At 42.1% G+C, this 23,626-nt stretch overlaps 1 protein-coding gene across 2 annotated transcripts in view; it reads left to right on the forward strand.

Moving 5' to 3' along the window:
- The first annotated feature begins 948 nt into the window (after nucleotides 1–948).
- CRIM1 (cysteine rich transmembrane BMP regulator 1) overlaps nucleotides 949–23,626 on the forward strand; it is a 175,659-nt gene continuing 152,981 nt past the window's right edge. Inside the window, exons 1-2 of one of the 2 annotated variants that reach the window (XM_082302962.1) lie at nucleotides 949–1,634; nucleotides 15,500–15,673. In XM_082302962.1, the coding sequence (XP_082159088.1) occupies nucleotides 1,283–1,634; nucleotides 15,500–15,673 (526 nt within the window). In that variant the 5' untranslated portion in view covers nucleotides 949–1,282. Of the gene's footprint in view, nucleotides 1,635–15,499; nucleotides 15,674–23,626 lie in introns of those variants that run through there. The other variant, XM_082302965.1, reaches the window with a different exon arrangement.

The following is a 23,626-nucleotide window of genomic DNA, read 5'->3' on the forward strand; positions in this document are numbered from 1 at the left end:
GGGCCGTCCTTGGCCCGCGCAACCCCAGCGCACCGGGCGGCGGCAGGGCCGCGGCTGCCCGGCCGGCTCTGGGCAGTGACGGCAGCAGCTCGGTAGGGAAGACCGGCCGGCAGCCGCGGGCGCCTCTTGCCCTCGTGCCGGCGAAGAGCACCAGGCGGCCCGGGGCCGGCTTTTGGTGCCGAGGTCGGCGGGCGAGAGGCGGCACCGCCGCTTGTTTACGAGCGGGCGGAGGGGCGGCCCGGGATAGCGCTGCGCCACCGCTAGAGCGGGACAGCCCGTCCCGCCCCCGCGGAGCGGGTCCGCCACGGCTCCCCTGCACCCGCGGGGCACCTGGGCGCGCCCGGGAGCCCGGCTGCGGGAACGGAACGGGGCGGGGCGGGGCGGGGAGCGACCGGCTCTCCTCTCCCGTGGCGCCGGGGCTGAGAGGACGCGGAGCCGCTCCCCGTCCCGGATCCCAGCGCCCCTCGAGGGAGCAGGCAGAGAAAGATGAGGAGGCTTTCGCTGCCGCGGCCGGGGACGGCGAGGCCCCATTCACGACTCCCCGCAGCATCGCCCTGCAGGGGCTGCGCCCTTCGTGGGGCCCTCTCCCTCCCCGCCCCCGGTATCCCCCGGGCCGCCGCCAGCCCGTCCCCGCGGTCTGGCGCCGCCGCCCCGCTCCGCTCCGCGCCCGGAGCCCCGGGAGGGGGAGGGGAAGTGCAGGGGGAGGCGGAGGCGGCGGCCGCTGTGGGGCCCAGGCTGCTCGTCGCCTCCGCTGCGCCTCTTCCAGCCCCAGGATCTGGGGCTGGGGGGGGGCGGGAGGAGAGGAGGCGGGCCCGCCTCAGCAGTGCCCAATGAGAGAGGCGCGGACGGGCACTTGGGGCGGTGCGGAGGAGATCATCGCCCAATGGGGGGCAGGGCAGAGGGCGCACTTGGAGCGGGGCGAGAGTGAGGCAGGAGGCGAGTCGGGACTCGGGACGCGCGGGGGGCAGAGCCAGCAGCCGCCGCAGCCGCGCTCGCAGCCGCGCTCGCAGCCGCTCGCACGGACGGCGCCGCGGGACCGGGAGCCGGCGGGCGAGGGACGAACGGACTGAGGGACGCCGCTTCCCGGAGGGGGCAGCGGGCGGAGCCGCAGCCCGCAGGAGAAGTTTGGCTGAAGCGGCCGCCGCCGCCGAGAGAGGAAACTTTCCTCGGGGGGCCGGAGGCGGGGGCGGCGGGAAGGAGCCGCAGCACGCTCGGGTCCGCCGCCCGGCGAGGGGGCTTCCGAGAGGCTCCCCCCGGCCCAGGCCGGGCTGCGGCGGCTGGGATGTACCTGGCAGCGGTCTCGGCGGGGAGGAGACGCCCGGGCGGAGACGGCAGCTGGCACCTGGCGGCTGCGGGGTGGCTGTTCCTGCTGGCCCTGCTGCTGGGCGAGTCGGGGACGCGTGCTCTCGTCTGCTTACCCTGCGACGAATCCAAATGCGAAGAACCGAAGAGCTGCCCCGGTAGCATCGTGCTGGGGATCTGCGGTTGCTGTTTCATGTGCGCTCGGCAGCGGAACGAGAGCTGCGGGGGAGTCTATGGGCTTCACGGAGCTTGCGACCGGGGCTTGCGCTGTGTCATACGACCGCCGCTAAACGGAGACTCCATCACCGAGTACGAAGTGGGCGTCTGCGAAGGTGAGAGGCGGTGGGACACCATCTATCTCTCCATGCATCCCCTGGGGTGGGGGTGCCCGATGGGCGGCGGGAAAGGAAGGAGGGCGCACCTAAGATGTCTTAGGCGCTGGTGCGCCCTCCTTCCCTTCCAGCCCGCCCGCCTGTCCCATCTGCGAGCGTGTCTTGTAACCTTCCCTGCTTAAAAAACCCCACAAACTCCTACTTAGAAGTTTGGCCCTTAATTTTCTTACCCTGAACTTTAAGGTTCTACCAATCCTCCCTTCTCCGTAGCGTGTCACTGGTTTGCTAATAGCTTATATCAGCTACTGATGCCCAGCTAAAATTCCTTGATAAAGGACTCGGTAAGGGTTTGGCAGATGGAGATCGGCGGAGGTCAGTCGTGCACACATGATGCCTGTTCCGGATTCCCTCCTGTGTAAGGAAACAACAAACACTGATCGTCTGTTATAAAGTTTTCTTTCCTGTTCCTGTCACTTAATATCTCTCTGCCTGTCCTGCTCGGCATATAATGATAAGGGGTGTCTTTTTCCCTGCTGGAGCATCAAGCGGGTGGGGGAAATAACCACGGCAGAACTCCTCTCAAAGTCACTTCAGCTTCCTGCCGTGTGCTTGTGAGAGGATGAATAGGTATCAAATGCAAAAGGAGTTCACCCCCCTTCAGCTTTTATCTAATAGAGTTACTAAGATTTTATATATATATATATATATATATGTTACAAATCAATGAAAGGCCAGGGGTAAATTTTTAGTCTCTCTTTCTCTTGTACCTCCAGTTGCCTTTTCCCCCAAGCTGAGGGAAAACATGGCGCTCTAAAGAGATTAAAAATAAGCAGTAGTTTGGGATATGTATAAATGTATATGTGACTCGGAGCGGGAGCTTCGACAGTTCTGGAAGAGGAGACGGTGGCGGTCTCCTCTCGGCGGGTAGAGGGCAGTAGAAAGTCCAGAGAGCTGGTGAGGCTGCATCTGTCCAAAAAACTTGCATTTAAAATGATGCACTATTTTAAGAAAGCTAAAGCCGGTCATTTTTAGTGGGCAGCTGACCTTTGTCCTGGCGCTCATTATTAGTTTAAAACTCCATTTGCCTCCGTAACAAATAAATTGCAAACCACAGCAGAGCCGGGCAGTGTGTCCCCCCTGTGCTAGAACCAATACCATCAGCCTCGGGAGCTGATGCTTGGGGAGGACGAGCTCCAGGTTAAAAGATGGATTGTTAAACATTTTAAAATGACCCTAAACTGTTTCTAAGACCTTGGTTGAGACTGTGTTGCTGAATATATACATTACTGTTGTCTCTTATTTTTAATATGTATTGGAAAAGTTTTTGTAAATAGAAAAGTACAAGCAAAGGTACTTTGAAAACTTACCTGGTTTTGCAGGAGTTTCTCCTATCGTGTGTTTTCAAGTAAAAGCTGAGCTAAAATAGCTTCCCCCCTTCTCGATGGTTAAAGGAACTAAAAGCCTACAGTCATTAAAGGCCTTAATGTTCCAGTTCCCGTACTGTATCACAATATGGACATCTCTGGCAGTTTAGGAGTATTTCATTCCTTTGAAGTGATGCAATCTGTACGTTGCTGTAGTTCAACTCATAACACGTCCCATCTACTGTTGAAAATAGTATGAAGCATTTGTTGGCAAGATTGTGTTTCAATTAGTGTTGTGGTTAGAAACTAGTTCCAGCTGTCCCTATAGGAATAGTCCTAGGGGAGGGAGGTAAAGAGGAGGGAGATAACAATCTATTAACTATAACTAAGGGAGATAAGTTAAAATAAGAAAATTAAATAGGTAAGTTATCTATTTAATTTTCATTCTCATAAGTGAAAAGCAACCAAGCTGAACTGTCAGCCTAATAAATAGTCCTGGAATACCTATTAGTCAGGAAACTGTCTCATTCTAAGAAACAGAAGTAATATGTTGTTCTTCATGGTGCATGTTTTGCACATGAGGTGGCAGCAAGGATAAAAGGGTACTGATTGTACTGCCTCTGATCACTAATATGCGGTTGAATAGCTCTGGTTTTTTCATTGTGATGACCTAAACAGTTGTGCAGTTTACAGGCACACATGCAACAGGCTAGGCTGGTGATGCCTGATGTGAGTGGTATTAAGCCATGCCTTTATCCCTTAACAGAATAAAGGCTGCACTTTTTTTTGTTGTCTTGCACACTGGGAGTGCAAACCCTTTCCTTCCCCAGCCCAGGGAGGAGGAAATAGAAGTGTCTTGCAGAACTGTGTGAGTAGAAATTCATGTTTTTACTCTCCTTCCTGTCTCTAGCCTTTTATTTCATTGCAATTTTTTACACTGAAATGACCCCTACTGGCTACAGTTATAAGCATGGCTTTTTGTATCATTTTTGAAGCTTTATCCCTGTCTTATTTCAGACTATCAGCATGTGCTGATAGAAGACTTTGAGAGCTGGAATAGCAGCAGGTAGAAATACTTGTCTGCTAACTTGGTTTTAGCATTTAAACGCACTCGACATAAATGAATTCTGTAACACCTGACAGATAAATCTCCCTGGCATCTGTTATTGGTAGCTTCTCTTTCTGAAATTACAAATAGAGTATTCTTTGTTAAAGCACTGTTTATTAATGAAATCTGTTGCTGATCCTGAGGGGTTTTTTCCTTTATCATTCTAAAACCTGAAGGAAGTTCTCATTCATCTTACCACCTTAACTATACACGTTTCTAAGCAGTTCTGAGGCTCCATTTGTGTCGTTATCCTGAAGTGGGTAAATGCCTTTCCTGAATGCAGTTCTCTTCTTAGTAAATAATAATTCTGAGGTTCTGGTGCTGATGGCTACACCTCCTGAAGGGCATTCTTGAGAAACTTTGCACACCTCCAGCCCCTGTTGACTTTACAACATCCTTTACTGGATTGGTTCAATGAGGTGTTGGGACCCTACAGCCCCTTCCAAAGGCTCTTAGGATTGAGAAATTTTTAATGCAAAGCAGGAATTGCCTTGCTCTCTGCCTTTGAAGGTGGTCCTAGAGCCACCACTGAATTAGACTGAATTCTCCAGAACCATCTTAGCCTTGGCTACTGCAGCAGTGCAGCTGGGCAGGGCTCTGGCTTTCCAGGGGATCAGAGAGCCTTGAAAAAACTCTGCCAAAGAAGTTAGGTTATTCTGTGAAAGCATTTCTTGAGATGACTCTCTTGTCTGTTTCTATGCTTCCCTGGTTTCTGGTGCTATTAGATGAAGAGGCCTAGATTGCTTTGCTAAACTCTCTGAAGTCATGACAATAGCAAATAATCTAAAGCTGAAAATGACCTGAAATTATTTTTAACTGTGTAACAGAAACATAAGCTTTTGTGATATATGTGAAATGCTTAGTTAACACAACTGCTAGTCTTATGGTGGTTTTAGTTTCTCTTTAGAATATACTTCCATATGAATTAGCTTCTAGGTAGATATTGAAAGAAGATATTACTGTGCCACTAGCTTACCAATAATATCTATTGCTTTGTTTGGTCTTGGTTTGTTGCTTTGGTTTTAATGGGGTTTGGGTGTGTTTTTTGCTTTAGTTGTTGGTTGGGTTTTTTTTTGGTGGGGGGGTACAGTTATTGCTGTATTCTTTTTGCTTACTGTAGGTAATTTAAGGCTTGCCTTGAATACTTGGGGCTTGTCAGCCTAGTGCATAACTTCTGAACTGGAGTTCTCTTGGGACCAGGAGAAAGTTGCTGTAGCAGATTTTAGGCAAGTATTGGGAAGTATGTGTGTTAATCTCCTAGGATGATGGCAGAAGCTTTCCTTACTGTGGCTAGTCCTAGTCTCATTTACTGAACTGCATCTTTTTGGGAGTTTGGAGCATTACAGTCTGTCTGACTCCTTGTTGGAGCAAGCTGGGAGAGCTTGGATGTGTCCATTGTCCCTGTCCCCACCTTTAAGTCTGCCAGGTTTTCCTCCCTGAGAAATATGTAAGGGCACAGTGTATGGTATGTAACCGAAGCTTGGTGAAACTGGAGTTGATGGGAAGAATTTAAACCTTGAAAGGCTAGCGCTTTTTTTTTTTTTTTTTTTTTTCCAAAATTTGGAAGAGGAAAGCTAAGCTTGTTTTTTGTTTTGTTCAGGCATTGGTTTACATGTGTGCTAATGGAGTTTGTCTGTGCTTTACTGAAGTAAGAACAACTTGCTTATAGACTTGATAGTATTTTTATCATAAGTAGTGCTGATGCTTGTAACTTCTGTTGCAGAACCGTGTTTTCGGTTGTTTTCAGTCCTGTGCTTTCTAATGGGTCAATGGACACAAAGCCCTCAACTTGATGCTCTGTCTGCAGACAGACTGCTGTACAACATGCTTGGCTTCTTGCCTGTGATGTAGTCCAGACCCCTAAAGATCAGGCAGTATTTTGCTTTTAGTACAAGTTACTGAAGTTCAAGTAATTTGGAAGTTGTATGTGGGTAACCCAGTTGTTTACATCTGTTTGGACTGGAACAGTCCAAAAACCTTTTGTTTGGTTGGGTTTTTTTCTTTAAGTAGTGAATGGCTGGGAAAATGTCCAAATGGTTCTCATGTCCATGTATGTGCAGAGAACTTCCTTCAGAAACATCAAGTGTTAAAACTGATGGTCTGGTTGGGGACTTCATCAATATTAAGTGGTGTACCAATGGTTGTTGGTGTGAAGACAGTCAAAGTACTTCGTTCAGAGGCTGTCAGCAATCCAGACAATCAGGGAGACAAATGGAAAAATTATTCATGTTGTCAAAAAAGAAAATTGTCAGAAAAATTACTGAAGTTGTGAAACTGGAATGAGAAGTAGTTCTTTGGTGAATGTTCAGCTTCTGATATGCTAGTCTTGATCAGATTTAACAGTCCCCTTCCCCTACTCCTCCTCCCTGCCCCCCCAAAAAACACTTACTAGGAGAATGCTGACTTCTTACACATAGACTGGATAATTTCTAAGCTATTTCTACTCTGTATTCCATCAATGCTGAGATCTCAACATCAGTAAGAACATGTAACTCTGAGTGTGGCATGGAATTTGAATTGGATCAGGTGCTTATTTGACTTGGAAATGGTTTCCTCTCTGTTTCTGGGCATCGTGTTTCAATTTTAGAAAAGACTTGCTTCCAGTATTTCAGCAAAAATTAAATGGAAAAGTCTAACAGATGTGATGCAGGAATTGGTATGGTTTTGCTGTTGTGGATCAGCACAGTTAGTTTAAAACTAGAAATCTCACTGTAGATAGGCTGGTTTACTAAATTTTTTAACTTCTCTTAAGAGGAACGTTCTCTTTTTATTTATTTTTAGTTTTTAAAACTTTGTATAAGCATCCTCTGCTTATGTTAATTTTTCTACACAGTGATTTTTTTCCCCAGGTTCCCCAAAATCATGGTGCTTATACAGATTTTTTCCTTTTTATTTTTTTATACTACCTTCGAACTTGCCCCTTGGCATCTTTGCTGGTTTAAGCACCCTCTAGCTAATTCAAGGATTCTTGCATAATTTAACTTCTTGCCTGGTACTTATTCAACCAAAATGTCATTTCACTGACAGGTGTATTATGCAATAATTAGCCCATTAATATGGTTCAAAAATGCTTTCCTCTCCCCCTCCTTACTTTGTGCCCCGTTAAGGATTTTTCATCTCGATAAGTAAAGTTTATAGGATCTTGCAGACAGAACCAAACGTTTCTCTGTTTTAATGGATTAAATACTTTGTAGAGGTGACCTATTAAGTATCTCTTGTGACTTATAAACTGCTTTCATTTGAGAATGCATTTAATCCACAGGGAATGTAAACTTGGAAATCATGAACTCAGGGTTTTGCCTGACACTTTGAGTGACACCGGTTGTGTCTGACTATACTGGAATTTGGAAAATGACTGATACTGACACAGAAAGCTTATGTAGATGGAGAAACTTACCAACATAAAACAAGATGGGTAGACAACTTTGCATAGAGGCTATCTAGATTAAATTCCACGTAAGCGTAAGGATTAAAAATAGTCCCTGAGTGTGCTCTTGTCTAAACAGACTAGTTTGGCCTTGTTTTGGGGAAGTAATGTTTTGAGAAGAATGGAAGCAGTTCACACCTTTACCAGAGGCAATACTTAGTCCCCAGCAGCTTTCACTGGGTATACTGGGTACTTAACTGGAGAATCTGCAAATCATGTTACCACCACCTTGTGGGTCATGAGTGTGCACGTCTTTATTAAGACTGAATAAGAAAACGAACTGGGGAGCACAGGGTTGTGGGCAGGAGGAAAAGCACTGACTGGCTCATAGGCATGCACCAATTCCCATGTTCTTACTTATTTCCTAGACTTTAAGTCTTATATGGACAGCTACCATTAGGCTTCAGTTGTTGGTTGGGGTTTTTTTGTTTGTTTGGATGAGTTTGTTGTTTTTTGGGTTTTTTCCCACTGGTGAAAAGTCTAGCAAGAGTAATGTTTCTGAATCTAAGACAGCCGTTTCTGTTGGGTCATTTGTCCTTGAAATGAATTAAATTTCAGTGTTTTGCTACAGGCTGTGTTGTACTCTCCTCAAGATTTTTTCAGAAAGGCTGGATGTGTGTGTGTGGAGGCATTTTTTCCCCTCACTGATGGGTTGTTGATAAAAAGCTGGGGTCATACTGATAATGGTGTTATACTCACTGATGTAGTATGTGCTGCTTTCACAGTAGAAATGCCAAACTTGATGTCTATCCCTAAGTGAGGTTTTAGAAAAAGAAAAGAAGCCTTGAGGGTAATTCTAAATCCAGCCTAAAGTTTTTCCTGTAGTCTTCTATGACTAAGAAATGGGGTGTAATTCCTCTGAAACACGTTGTAATTGTGTTCAGTGGTGCTGCATTAATGTCTGGGGGGGAAAGTGGCAAAATATTTAGGTTATCAGATTTCTTTCAATAGTGTGGACTGTTCTTGGTATAGGTTGCTTTACTTATGGCCTTGTTCCAGAATTTGTCTTTGACAAAACTTTTCCTACTCCTGTCAGCTTTGCCTCTGCCTAGCAGCTTCAGCAAGCTGCCAGCCAACTACTTGTTTGCAGTGAAGCTGATGCGTGCTGCTGTACATGCAGGCTTCTGAAGTGTGTGGGTGCAGAGTGTGGCTTGAAAAAAAAAAAAAAAAAAAGAAAGAAAATTGGAATTTTAGACTGCTTTGGAAAATGGTTATGAAGCTTTGGCCCTTTTCTGAGGCTTTAGCAATTATTTTTGTAAAGAGTTTTCTAGAGCTAGAGGAAAAATCTGCTATGACAGCTAAAACACCGCTGTCTGTGCTCGTTCTAATCACAAGAGTACTGGCAGATGCTTTTTCTGACCAATTAAATCCTGGGACACAGTGTAGTATTTTCAGTCAGCTATTTACGAACAAGACATGGTTCTGGTCATTGGATTAAAATAATTTGCCTGTAAGACTTTTTTCAGGTGTGTAGATGTATAGGCGTCAGACTTCAAAACTCATGATTTAATATTTCAAACCATCTTTGGGGAAGAAGGCTTTTTGGAAGCACCGTTTACTTTTGCTGTGAGGAGCCCTAAGAGTGAAAGTCATAAAAAAACAAGACAAAACACACTCCTTCCCACTCCCTCTGTCCCTTGATTCCCCCTGCCCAAAAAAAAGGCAGGGAGAGGGGAGTACCTGGAGAGGTAAAATATTCCAGACACTGGAACTTACAGTAATTGTGCACATCACATGCTTCACTTAACATTTCCATTTATCTCCTTGCCTTCCTCAAGACTTCTGTGGAGTTTCTGATAATTCACTGGAAAGCTGATCTGTTTAAATACATTCTTCATTCCTTAGTATGAAAGAACTGTCTTCAGACGTGTGAAGAGCTGCTGCAGTGAAAATCTTTCTCACTCTGTTGGGGATTTGATCACCTGAGATACATGCTAAGATAAAGCAGGCAGTCAGGTTGGAGACAAGCATTACATGTATGTGTTTCTGAGGTATCTAAATGTTATGGTACAGTTCTGCTTTCTAGCTTTGACTAGAAATTTTCTCAGGAAGCTGCAAAACCCTTTTATACTGCTGTACATTCCACATGAAGATTTGGTCTTGGAAAATGAACCATTCCAAAATGTGGAAAAAAAAATGCTTTCTCACAAAACTCTCAGCTGTGTGTCTTACCATAAAAGTTTCTGCCGGCTCTAGTCCTTGATTCATGACTTCAGTGAAGGAATAAGTTGCAAGAAGGAAAAGGATTGAAGCCAGTGTATGAGCTCAAACTCACTTCAAGGCTAGTCTTCCCTTCTGCTGCTTTTCAAGGTCTGGGGCTGGGTTTCAAGCATTCTTTAGTGGTGATTAGTCATTTCTATTGTTCAGCTGCTCCAAAACATGAATTTCCTTTCCATCATTCTTTTTTCCTGTTCAAAGAGTGTACTGGCAAGAAGCATTTCCTTTTTTTATTTTAGCAAGTTAGAATCCTTTCAGAGTCTCATACCATCTTAATGAATACCACTGATTTGAAAATGCTGTTGTGTATGCCAGTGTTCTGGAGTGGTGGGGCTCAGACCTGGAGTCTAGTGTCATGGAGGAGTTTCTGAAAAGTTCCCCCCCCCCCACTTCCCAGTTCCCAGAGGGCAGTCAGTACCAGTCTCAGTAAGGATTACTTCTCTCTTTGTCTTCAAATGCGGATTTAAAAGGATGCAGAAGTCTGTGAGATGTGACTTGGACAGTTTCAGGTCATCAATGCATTTTGCGGTGTCTTTGCTCTTTTCAGCATCCTAAGAGCTACCTGTGATGCTGAAAAAAGGGGCGGAAGTAGCTGAGTAACATGCTTTAGTTAAATGTAAATTATGGGAGTTGACTCAATCCACTCCAGTTAAATTACAGTTCAAAGGGTAGGGTGGTAAACATAAGATTATTGTGGGCGAAATGCTCGTGAATTGGTTTTCATCAGTGATACTTTAGTGACCATTTCAGTGTTTCTTGCTGTTTTGAGGTGATGCATTATCTTTGTAAACTGTGAAGGAGAGCAGTATAGTGTTTTCCAAACAGTAGCTGATATTCATTAAGTGTCCAGAAAGAAAGAGAAGGGTTGGGGCACAAAAGAGAAGTTTCTGTAGCAGGCAGAAGGAATTGAGAACTTGAAGGGAAAGCAAAAATTTAAGCAGTGGAGAAGAAGTCTCTGAAAAGGTCTTTCCTTGTACTTTTAGCTTGCACCTGTTTTGAGATGATCCTTTGCCAATGGGGACAATAAATGTAACTATAGTGAGGTACTGTGTGCCTTGAAAGTAAGGCTCAAAGTTAGTTTCTAAATATGATGTTTTTCTAAAAATGCAGGCAGCTCTTTGGGCAAAGAAGATGAATGCTTCAGTTGTGAGCATCATGCCTTGCATGGTGCTGTGTTGTGAGTGCTGGTATGCAGGATTTAGTATGGAAGAAGTGATGGAATGCTGCTTACCAGAGACATGATTCTCAGACTATTTCCAGACTAGACCTGTTTAAGGACCTCTTGTTCAACTTGTTAATGCCTTAATCCTCTTCCCTACTTTAGATGCATGCTATGACAGGACTTGGGAGTTCAGCAACCCAGAGCAGTATGTGAATTTTTAGCAAGCTGAAACATTTGCTTTGCAGAAAGCAAGTGATTATATGAATGATAGAAAAGGAAAATGTTTGGAATTAATGTGAAGTCTCCCTTCCTGTGGCTTCCATTTGGTATGAAAGCACAGTTAGAAGAATTGAAAAGGTATTATGTCCTAGACTTAACTTTGATCTGAGTAAATGCAGAACTACTTTATTATCTGGAACTTGCCTGAATGAGTCAGAGTGGGGAACTGCATGTAGACAGAAATTATTTGAAAGAGAAATGACTTTGAAGCTGTAGTTATGAGCCTGCTGGGAGCATTTGAACTGCTTCGAGGCTTGTGTGCAAAAGGTACTTGAGTGACTGTATAATAAGAGTCCAGTGACAACTCAGGACAGCTAAGAAGTGTGGCCCTTTGATTTCTTGCCCTTACCTGATCATGCCAGCATAATGAGGTGGTGAAAATCACAGCTAAACAAAGATCAGTTTGAATGAAAACTAATAGTTGGGCGGCTTTTCAGCTGGATTGCTTCTAAAAACCCCAGAATGTTAAATACATACTTGATTTTTATGTTTTTAGGTGTCCTAGAAGTCAGCTAGGGGATAGGATATGCATACCAAGGTTTGAGGCTTAGATTCTTATATTTGGGATTTGTTGGCCCTGCTTGCAGAGAAAGCTTTCGCAAACTACTACATCAGTTTCTCTCTTCACATCATCTAGATTTGAGAGGTAGGCATGAAAGAACAGCCTTCTGAAAAGGAAGCCATAGAGGTCAAGTAGAGCATGCAGGAAAATGTATACAGCCTGGAATAGTTAATGAACTGTCCCAGGTCCCAAATCACTGGTGAGTAAAAGTTTGGTTTTGGAGTAGTCCCCAGGACATAATGATCTTTGTGAGTAATAGAGGCTAGGTTATATGCTTCATACAAGATAGCGTTCCATTGTCAGTTGACATACTGCTGACCTCTAAAGGAGCAAGCAGGTTGTACTGGACCACCATTTATCTGCATCAATGAGAGCACTAGAGGCCTTTGCATCAAGTATCCAAAGCTTTGATTTGAAGTGAGGTGGATTCATCCCTTTAGCTCTTGTGAGTACTTTCATGTGGTTGTACCTTTCATTCCAAAGAATTTTGTTCTGCTTATATTGATGTGACTTCTGAGAGTTTATTTTAAGTGGTAAACAATTACTCATTTAACAGGACCTTGAAATTCTGTTCATAAAAGGACTAAATCAACCAGGAAAAGGAGTCAGTCTTTAGTCTGCATGAAAAATCATGGTAGACTTGGCACTGATTTACTGAACTAAAATAAGCTCTTGCTACATGTTTACTCCTTCATTGATGGAAATCATGTTTCTAAATAAACTTCTGTGAAAAGTAAGCTGCTAGAAGATGTGCAGGCTAAAACTGGGTTTGCATTCTTCCTGCCTGAATGTAACTTTTTTGTATTCACACCAAGTAATGAAAAATACCTTGTTTGAAGATTCAACATGTTAGAAGTATAGTCTGCACAAGTATTACTGAGGGATTTCTCTTCTCGTTAAGACTTTAATGGCTACTGAGCTAATTTTTGAGGTGTGGGGCAGTGAAGACTTTAGGTGCACTTACTGTTGGGCCAAGTGCTTCCTGTGTACCTCCTTTTCTGGAAACTTATGAGAGGTGGCAGGTGTGGTACCAACCACTAACCTGTCCTGGGAGTCAGGGTGCCACAGCGTGCAGTGCATCTGCATTGAGGTGTTCTACCACAGGTAAGGGATGACTTTGCTTTCTGTGCCAGCTGGGTCCCACCTTACGTGGGATGGGCAGCTCTCATGTGACAAGATCCTGCTGATCTGTCTGCCTTGAGAAGATCTAGTGCTGAAATGCCACAAGGCAAAGCAGCACAAATGCTCTAAACTGGTTTGCTAGAAAAGCAGCAGAGCATTGCCATCTGTGTGTCCTTCCAGTCTGCACTGCACAGGCCTGGGAGGTGCAGGGCTGAGAGTGCATGCACTGCCTCTGGGCTCCTGTCCTGCACCCAGGAGTACAGGAGGAGTGCTCATGTCAGAAACAGGGAGCAACACAAGCACTTCTTTAAGGCTGTTAGACTGATCTGGGTGAAGCTGTGGTCCCTGCTGTTGCAGTGTTTGAAACAGCCAGTCTTGAACCATAGGTGTAGCTTTTGTTCTTGTTATGTGGATTACTGCTGTGCCTTCTAAAATACAAATTGTCCAGGCTGTATTCCGGCTTCTCAAAAACAGGATGTATTCTTGTTCTCCGAATTCTCAGGGCTTTTTTTTTTTTTTTTTCCCTGTGTGTGTATGGCCTCATGACGAGAGTGTCCCAAGCATTACTGGAGAGGCATCTTCTTTTGAAAGAATTTTAATAGTTTCTCTTCAGGAACTTCTGCACTTCCTCTGACTTTCATTGGTACAGTTGCTGTATTGGATGATAGAAAAAGATTACTTCCTGGGGTTAGTGACTACTCTGCTTTGCTATTTTTATGGAGAAGGGCCATGAGGTTCCCATGGAGGTTCCCATCTTCACGTCTAAAATGGTCTTTGCTATTTATCAGTGCTTTTTGTCAGCAGGGTACTTTGCTGACTCATTAGTTCTATTAGGCAAGTGGTTGTGCATGGAGAAATATACCTGTGAGAATCTGCTCTGACACTTCCTATAGATCATGTACAGTACCAAATTGGTAAATGGCTCTTTCTAGATGTTCTTTTATTTTCCCCAAAACAGGAAAAACTTGAGGTTAGAAGATACTCTGCATGTTTCTATTAGTGGAAAGAATTTACTTGTCAACTTCAGCATATGTGTGTATATACTGTTATTTGCTGTTAGTTTTTAGGCTTCTATTGAGCATCAGTCTACTGAATGACAGTTTTGTATTTGGCTGTGGGCTGTCATACTGGAGGACAGCTTCTGATAACCCCAACAACAACAAGAAACCTATCCTTCATAACTGGAAGATATTTTAACTTTTTTGGAGTGTTTCTTGGTAGGATCTATATTGGAAACTTGCTTGTTGATAGTAAATAAAATAGAAGTGAACTACTTAGAATGCCCAACGTGACTGCTGCTGTTGAGTGTAAGGGTATAAAGATTAAAAATATCTATTTTTTCCTATGTTCATTATTAGAAGTCAGTGGACTCTGTGCAACTATTTTGCAGCACTTAATTTTCCAAGCTTGTCTGTCTGTAAAACATCTGGCATTCTCTAGTGAAGAATACCTAATGTTTAATTTAGTTTCTTCAATCTTGCTTAAAAAGTGTCTGATAGGACATTCCTTTCAAAATGAATGGCTTAAAACTGAAAGAGAATAGGCTTAGACTTGATGTTAGGAAGAAATTCTTTACTGTGAGGGTGGTGAGGCACTGTAACAGGTTGCCCAGAGAAGTTGTGGATGCAATGTTCTAGGCTGGGCCGGATGGGGCTTTGAGCAACCTGGTCTAGCAGAAGGTGTCCCTGCCCATGTCAGGGGGGTTGGAACTGGATGGTCTTGAAGGTCCCTTCAAATCCAGGCCATTCTATGACTCTATCTTGGTTAAACTTGTGAATTGGTGGGATGTTGCTGTACGTGCACTTGACCTAAGGAAACTTAGGTATTGTAAGACTTGTTTTGGAATTTTGGATTGACTGGATTTGTATCTCTTTATGGAGAAAAAAAATACATCTTGTTGCAAGTAGCCTCCTAAAAGGGAGGCAGGCAGTTGTGCAGTGGGAACACCAGTTATGCGCAATTGTCAGGGTTGATTCATCAGGAACAGTTATTTAGGCAGAGAGACTCATCCTGGCCCCACTATCCCTAGACCCTTGACAGCAAGGAGTGCTGTGTGCTTGATCAATTCTCCAAGAATATGTATGATAATTCAGGACTGCTGGAAAACTCATTTTTGGTCATATAACGGAATTGGAGGCCTGGCATCTTGCAGCTTTTCTGTAATAAAAAGTTATCTCTGTGGAGTAAATTCTATGTGGTGTGTTTTTTAATCATCTTTTAAAATGCTCTCTTTCTGACTCAATTTTGACTTCTGTAACAGCTGCAGATTCGGTACAATGTTCTCACTTCCATTATAAATAGAACTTCTACTATCTGCAAAAGTTATTTCTGTTAGACTAGCACTCATTTGTACTGCAGCTATGCCTTTTCCTGAGATGACTTTGTTTTTCATACAGATGGAAGTAAACAATGCCAGTTGCTTTAGCAAAATGGGCAGTAGAAGAGCTGTGAGACATGGTATTTAACAAATCCCACTGTTTAGATTAATCCATCCTTTTTTTCATGTTATCTTCTGTTTAGCACTGCGTTGAACTTGAAGTGAATCGCACCCAACTTCAAAGCAGCTGAAATTTATGTACTGCAGCTGAAATCCAATAGTGAGCGAGTTTGTTTGTTTATTTTAGATGAAAACTGGGATGATGATCAGCTTCTTGGATTTGAACCGTGCAATGAAAACCTTATAACAGGTTGTAACATAATCAACGGGAAATGTGAATGTGACACCATTCGGACCTGTAATAACCCGTTTGAGTTTCCAAGCCGGGATACTTGTCTGTTGGCCTTGAAAAGGATTGAAGGTAAGCACTTCAGTAATTCAGAGTTAGTAATTTTTTCTGTGCAGTTGATGAAAAACTAGAGTTTAGTTTATGTGTTTTAGGATGACTTGTGTAGTTTCAGATACCTCTGGTCTTCTACATGTCAGAAAACAGGTGTATGTTTTAGAGGAAGATACTACCTCATAAGCTTGGAATTCCAAATGCTTAATTTTAAGAAGGAAAAAACCCTATGCTTTGTGTGCTATGATGTTTGCAGATTTTAAGACTAAATGGTTCTGTTTGCAGTGTGTGGTAGCTATCTTTGCTTATCTTTAGCTGCAAAGTAGTGTGGAATACTCTTTAGATGTGTTGATGTGACTGAATCATGAATTAACACAGTGGATTTCAATAGTAAAGGCATAGAAAAAGGAATAGTTACCAATTATACTTGTATCTTTTATTATATGAATGCATGTATTGCTATTTTTTTTAAGTTTACATAATGTTACATTACCTTAATGTTCATATTTTACACTACTTATGTCCTTTGATTAGATTTGTATTAGGTCCCATATGTTTATGCTTATTCATACATCCATATTTGTTTTGCTTTTTTTTTTCTTTTTGTTGCTTATGGCTGAACTGCAAATGAGTTGGCTCAAATGTATCCAGCTGGAATTAAATTTACATGGTGTATTTCTGGATTGTTCTGAACAGCAGTCAAAGGAGTGATCTTGGACCCTTTCTATGATGCTGTAATTACTGTTTATTCTCCAAAGTGTTCAGGAACATGCAGAAGTTGATTAGTGGTGTGAACCTGCTTAATTAGACTACTTTAAAACAATGTTGAAAGTCATATTGCAAAAGTGAATGTATTTACAAGGCTACTGTCCATATTTTAGGTTAAGGAAATCTTTGACTTGAGAAAGTGTGATGTGATGTCATCTGTTATACGCCTTTTGTGTTAAGAAAATTGGTTTTGTGCTACAGACTTTATCTAAGGAGATGTTGTGAGAAACTGCAGAAACATACTCATGATTGTCGGTCATGATGTTGTTCACTAAAGGCGTCCAAGTGCTTGCTCTGGGATTTTTGTGGGATTCTTTTCTTTTGTAACTCTAGGAAGAGCAGAGGCAGAGCCTTTGGTCTGTTGTTGGTGTAGTAATAGGCAATAGCATATATGGGTTCTTCAGTCTTACCACTTCTTTTTTGACTTGTGAATGTGTAACTAAGTCCTGTAATATTTCAGCAGGATGCCATTGGCATGGCAGTTCATCAGATGTTTAACTTGCTGTGAAAATCTGCTGTGGGTTGTCTTTTTGTACTTTGGAGGAAATGGACTTAGCTTGTGGAATGGCATAGCTGAAGCAGGTTGATTCTGAGTCGCTTTCAGAGATCCCTTTTTTCAGCTAAACTTTCATTTTAAAAAGAACAGCATTTTATAATTAGCCATGAGGTAACAATATTCTACATGTGAACTGTCTGGTATAAGAGCTGTGGTGCACTTATTTTTTTCAGAGATGTAATTTTCTTTTTTTTTAAACTCAGTTTTATTTTTTTGTGGAGTGGGGAGGGTGTTCTTCCAAAGCCTCAGACTATGGGGCACCAGTAGAAGTGTTTAGGGCCTGTTGACTTTTTAATTTTTCACAGTTGGGAAGGATGGCTGATGCAAGTGTTGAAGCAACAACAGTACCTTTAAATAACAGAAGTCTGGCAGTCACAACTTGAGTGTTAAAACAGTCCAGCTTTTACTCATAAGAATGTGAATTTGCATTTGCATCCTCAGACTATCAAACTGTGCCGCTGAGGGATGTTGGAAGGTAATCCCTTTGTATTTACTAATAGACAGCAGAAGCCATAATGTAATTTTGATTTCTGCATTTTACAGATACAGTCTGTTAAATTTGCCTACTGGATTTTGCATTGTAAATGCTTATTCTGTCTTTCTCCAACTAGCATTGGTAATTGAATGCTAACTGCTAATGGAGGTTGTTTCTTTAAATGCATTAGTTCTTGTTTTGGTAATTAAAACCAAAGTAATGCTTCATCCTGTACCTAAGCTAACGGAAAAGAAGAATAACTTTTTTCCACTAGTGCTTGCCACGTCCCTGTTTGCTAAGCAAGCCAAGTCTCTTAGGTAAAATGGAATAGACACTTTGGTGTGTCTGAGCCAGTACTTGCTGCTTGAATATTTCAGGTTTTCAAATTTTAATAGTCTGAAAATGGAATTCAACCACTTGGAAAGTCCACCTGAAACATGGCTTAGGTAGCACACAAACCACAGGGCTCTGTGATTATGTTAAAATAGAGAAGTCTTTCAGTTTATTTAAGGCAAGCTAAATCTTAAAGTGTAGTGTCATGTAAAAAGGAATGATTCATAAGATCTGTTAAATATGTCAAATTAAGATTTTCCTAAAATCCAAATTACTGATGTATACTTCACTCTTTTGGCTTGTCTGTTAAAGATAATAGCAGGAAGATTTGAAACTAGTAATTTAAACCTTTAAATACTCTAATAGACTCTGTTGCCATGGAAAGTGGGACCAAGGGAGGGTAGTCTAACTTCTCTCTCCTCACCACACTTTACATGGATAATTAAATATATAGTATGATTAAAAAGATGTAAGTTGAATACCTGAATGATGGATACATGGTAAGAGTTTCTGAGGAAAACTGCTCAGCTTGCTGAAAGCCTGCAGATAAGGAATCTGTTGCATAGATACAACCTGACAAGTAACAAACAGTGGGCTGAAATCTGGAATGCCATTTCCATAAGGGAATGAGCTGAGGGATTGAGGCTTTTGCATGTACTTCATTTTCTTGTGTGTTTTTCTGCTAGCACCTTCCCTTTCAAGAGTCTTTCCAGTCATCTTCCTTCTTTATCTAGTTTGCCTTGTACTTAAGCTTTTTAGCCTGTGTGTGGTCTTCCCTTCTGGGCTTGATGTCAATTCTAGCTTGCTTACTCTACTAACCCAAAGTTTTCTCTCGTTAGCTTCATGTAGGATCTTTCTTTTCCTATTGGCTTGGGTTCTGCCTGCCTTCCTGGGCTCCTCATATTTCATTCTAACTTTACCTCTCTCTGTATCTTTCTTTGCCTACCTATTTAATTCTGTTTGTATCCCAGTTCACTTAAAACAACTTCTATCCTTCCTTCCCAAAATCAGGTCGCCTGGGCTCTAATGTCATGTTGTTTTGATGTCACTGACAGGACCATGTTCTTTATTTTGTCTGCCTGAGTCTTGGTCTACCTTGTACTGGGAAAGCCTGTGATGAGATTAATCTCTACTCAATTGTGTGTAACCTGTGTAGGGGTGCTGATGTCTATTGGCAAGAAAATATGGCAAGGCTAAAGTGCAGTCTCAGTGATACAGGTACTCAAGGCAGTTGTCATATCCACCCCTTGTACTTGTTTTCCTGGAAAACAGTAGGATTATATACATTTGAAAGAATTGGTTTTGTCATAAAACTTGGTAGCCGCCTTTTATCTAATTTTCATGTAGACATGCTGGAAACGTTTAAAGAGTTGTTACTTCAATCGAGTATTTATGAGCACTTATGCTTAGAGGTCTCCCAGCTCTATCACCAGGCTTGAAGTGCCTGTTTCTCTACATGGACCATCAATGACTTTTCATAGAGAAGGTTTGTATAGAGGTCATGAACCATCCTACTATGAGGAAATGCACACATTTGGGGCTAGAAAGAAGCTGTCTGGAAAAGTTATTGCATACCTAGTGTATGCAAGACCACCCCACCGAACCTGGTGGGGGAGGGGTGGTTGTGCCTTCTCTGAGGATATATTTCTAAATTTGGCCAAACCAGAACACCTAGTAATAATAATAACAACAATAATAGATTCCTATGTTGGGGTGTTTGGGTTTGGTTTCTTTTTCGTTATTGTTGTTTAAAGTGCTTTCGGTTATTGTCTTGATGAGTGCCTGTTCTGATATGATTCAGGAAATCCTGTGTTCTTGAGCTTGGAAAGTTTGTTTCTATTCAGGAGCCTGCTAGTGATGACAGCTTGGTTGAACTTGGACTGCTGGAGTGGACTGTGAAAAATATGGCCGGGGGTGACCAGAAGATGCCTTCTGTCTGCTGAGCCACACTTAGCAGGTCAGGAGTCTTAATAAGCTGCATCTATGCATTCTTGCAGTCATGATTTGAAAAGAATTAGCTGCAGCCAGGACAAAAGAGTCAGTTCTTCAGATTTGGGGTGAGATGCTGAGGATTGGGGATGAAGGAATTAAGAGGAAGTAACTTTTTTTCATCAGGATACATTTGTAGGGTATTGATAGGAGGTAGCATGGAAAACTTGTAATGTAGTGCCTGTTCAGTTAGCTGAAAATCTAGTTTCAATGTCTGTATTCCAGTTCTGGGGTCTTCTGCTTTCTCTCCCTCTATGCCTGACTGGCAGCAGCTCAGATAGCCCCAGAGAGCTTTAAAGAACAGGAACCTAAGGGTGTCCTTGAGCCTGCTCCTCCTCCTCTACTAGAGCAGGCCTGGATCTGTGCTCTTATGAGCTGCCTCTTCAGAGGCATCATCAGGTCTTCAAAGTGATAGCTCACTTCTTAATAAAAATTCCCTGCTAGAATAGCTGTGTCCTCTTCCCTCTGGGAAGTGAGGGGAAAGTTGGGGGTCTGAGGCATGCAGTCTTTCACTAGGTGGGCTGTACATCAGGTTGGGTTCTCTTCAACTGATTTACTGAAAACTTCAGTCTGCAGAGACTTCTAAAGAGTTTGCTTTAATAATACCAGGTTCTGATGTGACACAGACAAACATGTTTTCCAGAGAGAGCATGTAAGTTCCAGTCATAGCAAGGATGGTGGTTTTGTCTCATAGGTTCAGTGTACACTTGAGCTCTAAGAGGAGAAACCAGTCAACTTCATCAGTTCTACTCTATTTAAACCATAAGCATTTTCCATATCAAAGTTAAACTCAGTCTTTATTCAGAACAAATGTGAAGGATAAAATTTGTACCTTTTTTGATGAAAGATATGATTAATGCTTTAGGTAAACAAACTCCTTTCACTTGCATCTCTGTCCACATGTAAAACATGCTGCTGATACTAAATATTGAAACTGTTGTTTTAAGAGTTTCTTCTTGGTTACCTGGCTTGCACCTTTCCAGGATGTTCACTGCTGTCCTTCATAGGTGAAAGGAAAAGGCCTTTTAAGTTGCTGGTATCTATTAAGCTGGCTTATTGCAATGCTCTCCTTGCATTCCATTATTTTTTACATGTAACTGAGTAACTTTATGCTGACAAATGTTGCAATACCTGTTAGGCCAGTCCTGGAATAACAAATATGAGAAGGTAATTTTATTCTGAATGCTTGTTTGGTTGTTGTTAAGTTTGATTTTGTGTAAAACTTCACTTGTGTGGTCTTAATGGCTGTATTGAAAAACTAGAACAGAACAGATCCAGCTTTATGCTGACTTATCAAGCAAGGAGTGGAGTGAAATACTTTCAGATGTGCTTAATCTGATATACTTTCCACTCCCTCTGCACAACAATTAATGTATGTTTTTGCTCAAATAACTGAACTTTGAAGGTTGGCATGTATTTGCGATAAGGAATGCAGTTGTGGCAAACTTCCAGATTTTACCCTTGAACATGCTTGTGAGAGCCAAGTAAGTGCATTTGAAGGCAAAATTTTACATGAGTATAGGGAAAACCAGCAGTATAGCTTTTGGGCTTTTTTTCTGAGTACATAAAGACAGAAGGGAAAAACCCATTTGATATGGAAATAATACAGATTAGGAATAGTAATACAAACTTCAATATACAAAACAAATTTCCAAAACAAAAAGGAAAGAGAACTCCATCATTAATTGCTGAGAGGATTCTGTGACAGTGGCACATCTGGCAGTGCAGTTCCTTTCACAGCATGACAGTGCAGTGTTACATTTGCAGAACTTGCTGCTTTTTCCTGACTCTAGTTCCTCAGAGAACTGTTCCCTGATCAAGGAAGTATCATCTTTTTCTACTATATTGGCTATCTTAGCATGTCCTATTTCTGAGGCAAGTTATCACACAGACAAAATTTATGCCATGAGATTTCAAGCTAACCAGAAGAAAACCTTGTGGAAGTTTCAGAAAGATACCAAAAGGGAAAACTGATTTTCATATTTCTGTATTGATGTGGCTGGATACCTAATTTTAGGCTTAATTAGATTATGAACAATGAATTTTGTATTAATAGGGAAAAAGCTGCATTGCAGGAACTGTTAGGAGGGAAGATTGAATATAGAACACAAAACTGAGCAGCTGGCTAAAAAACCCTAAAGTGCTTGCATCACAAAAATAGTTTACAATCGGAAGTATTGTTGTATCTTTCTATTTTTCCTTGCCATTTTATGTAAACGTGTGGTGCTTTTGCAGTGTAGTAACTGAGCTTATTGCCTTGCTATGCTGCACTCACTCCTGTGAGCTGCTGTACAAATGCCATGCCTGCCTTTCTACATCCAAATTCTTGGGCATGTAATGCTTATGGAGAGTGTACTGGATCTTCAATTTGTGACACTTCAGTTTCCTTCAAACCTGGCAGTTTTCAAGATTGCTGTGGACAGAAGTGTAACCTTAACTGTAGGCCCTGGGAGTGGACTGTGTGACAAATGCCTCCTACAAAGCCAGCAGTCAGATGTGATGGTCAAAGCAGGGTTGTTCTTAGAAACAAAGGAGCATTCTTCTTGCCTTTTTCTGTTTCAGATGCTTACCTGCATTCACCTGAAACTGAATACAGGATAACTGATTGTACCTGGAGCTTCTATGAGACCAGGCAAAAACAGGGCAGGTATCTTACAGCTGAGCAGATCTTGCTCTTGATAAAATCTGTGCCTCCCAAAAGCTCTTTTCCATGTTGGCAAGTAAGCTGTGCTTGAAATATGTCCACTTTAACTGTAGTGGCAAGTTACAGGTTTAAATGAATGCTTGACCTTACTTCTCTTCAAGTTGAGGAAGAGAGTGAAAATAGAGCAGATGACTTTCAGCAGAATGCTTCCAGATGCAGTGTTGATTTTAAGGATCAGAAGTTAGTTACATGTGACAGAAGAGACCTGAGCAAAGATCTCAATTTGAATGGTGTGTAAACATTAGGTTAATGTTGTATAGTAGCAGGAAGCTATATTCCTGTGGCTGGGTCACAGGTCTTGTTTTGACAGGGCAAGTCTTGTTTGGATATACACGGCATTGATGCTGACAGAGATAACGGAGTGTTGAGTGAATGTATCCAGTGATAGTGGTATCAAGGACATACTGGTCAATATGACAATTTTAGTACTGTGGCTATGTCTCTATAAATAATAAGAAACAGTTTATAAAATTATAAAATCAACTTTTTTTTCTTTTGTTTGATCACCTCCAGTAACTTCACAGCTGTCTCTTTAAAAGAATGATATACCAATATTTTGTGATTCTGAACAGTTGTATAACATGGGACAAACTATTTTAGCACTTTGTCTCCAAATTTAGGCCTCGAAGTCGTCGTGGTGTTGTTTTCTAAATAAAATAAACATTATGCCACTTCCACATCACCAGACTAATTTTCCTTTGTAATAGAATGAGGCATTACCAGCAAAGTGTTTGTGTTCAAGATGTATGTTTGTATGGAGACTAGAATCGAAGCAAGATCCTTTGAACCAGTTAGGTTTTAGAGAAACTTTGGTTTTAAATGTGAAGCCTGACCTTGAGATTGGTTGGATTTTCTTTTGAGAAAGCCATTCAAAGACTTTCTCAGCCTTAATGATGATAAAAAAGAGCTCTACCCATTCCTGAATTCCTGCAAATGTTCTCTTCTCTGTTGTTCTAGATTCCCTCAAGTGTTCTGTGTTCAAAGTATTTTTTAAATTATTGCTGCTCAAGTCCATGAAAACTTCCTTCTTCATTCAACAAGTAACTTATACAGCTCGTCTAGAATCAGATGTTATGTAAGTTCTGCCTTTCTGTCCAGAAGAGGTAAAGCTTTCAATAACTCCTGGCTGCAGTAAGGAACAGAAAAAAT

The sequence above is a fragment of the Coloeus monedula genome, assembly GCF_965178545.1.
Source record: "Coloeus monedula genome assembly, chromosome: 2".
NCBI classification, from domain to species: domain Eukaryota; kingdom Metazoa; phylum Chordata; class Aves; order Passeriformes; family Corvidae; genus Coloeus; species Coloeus monedula.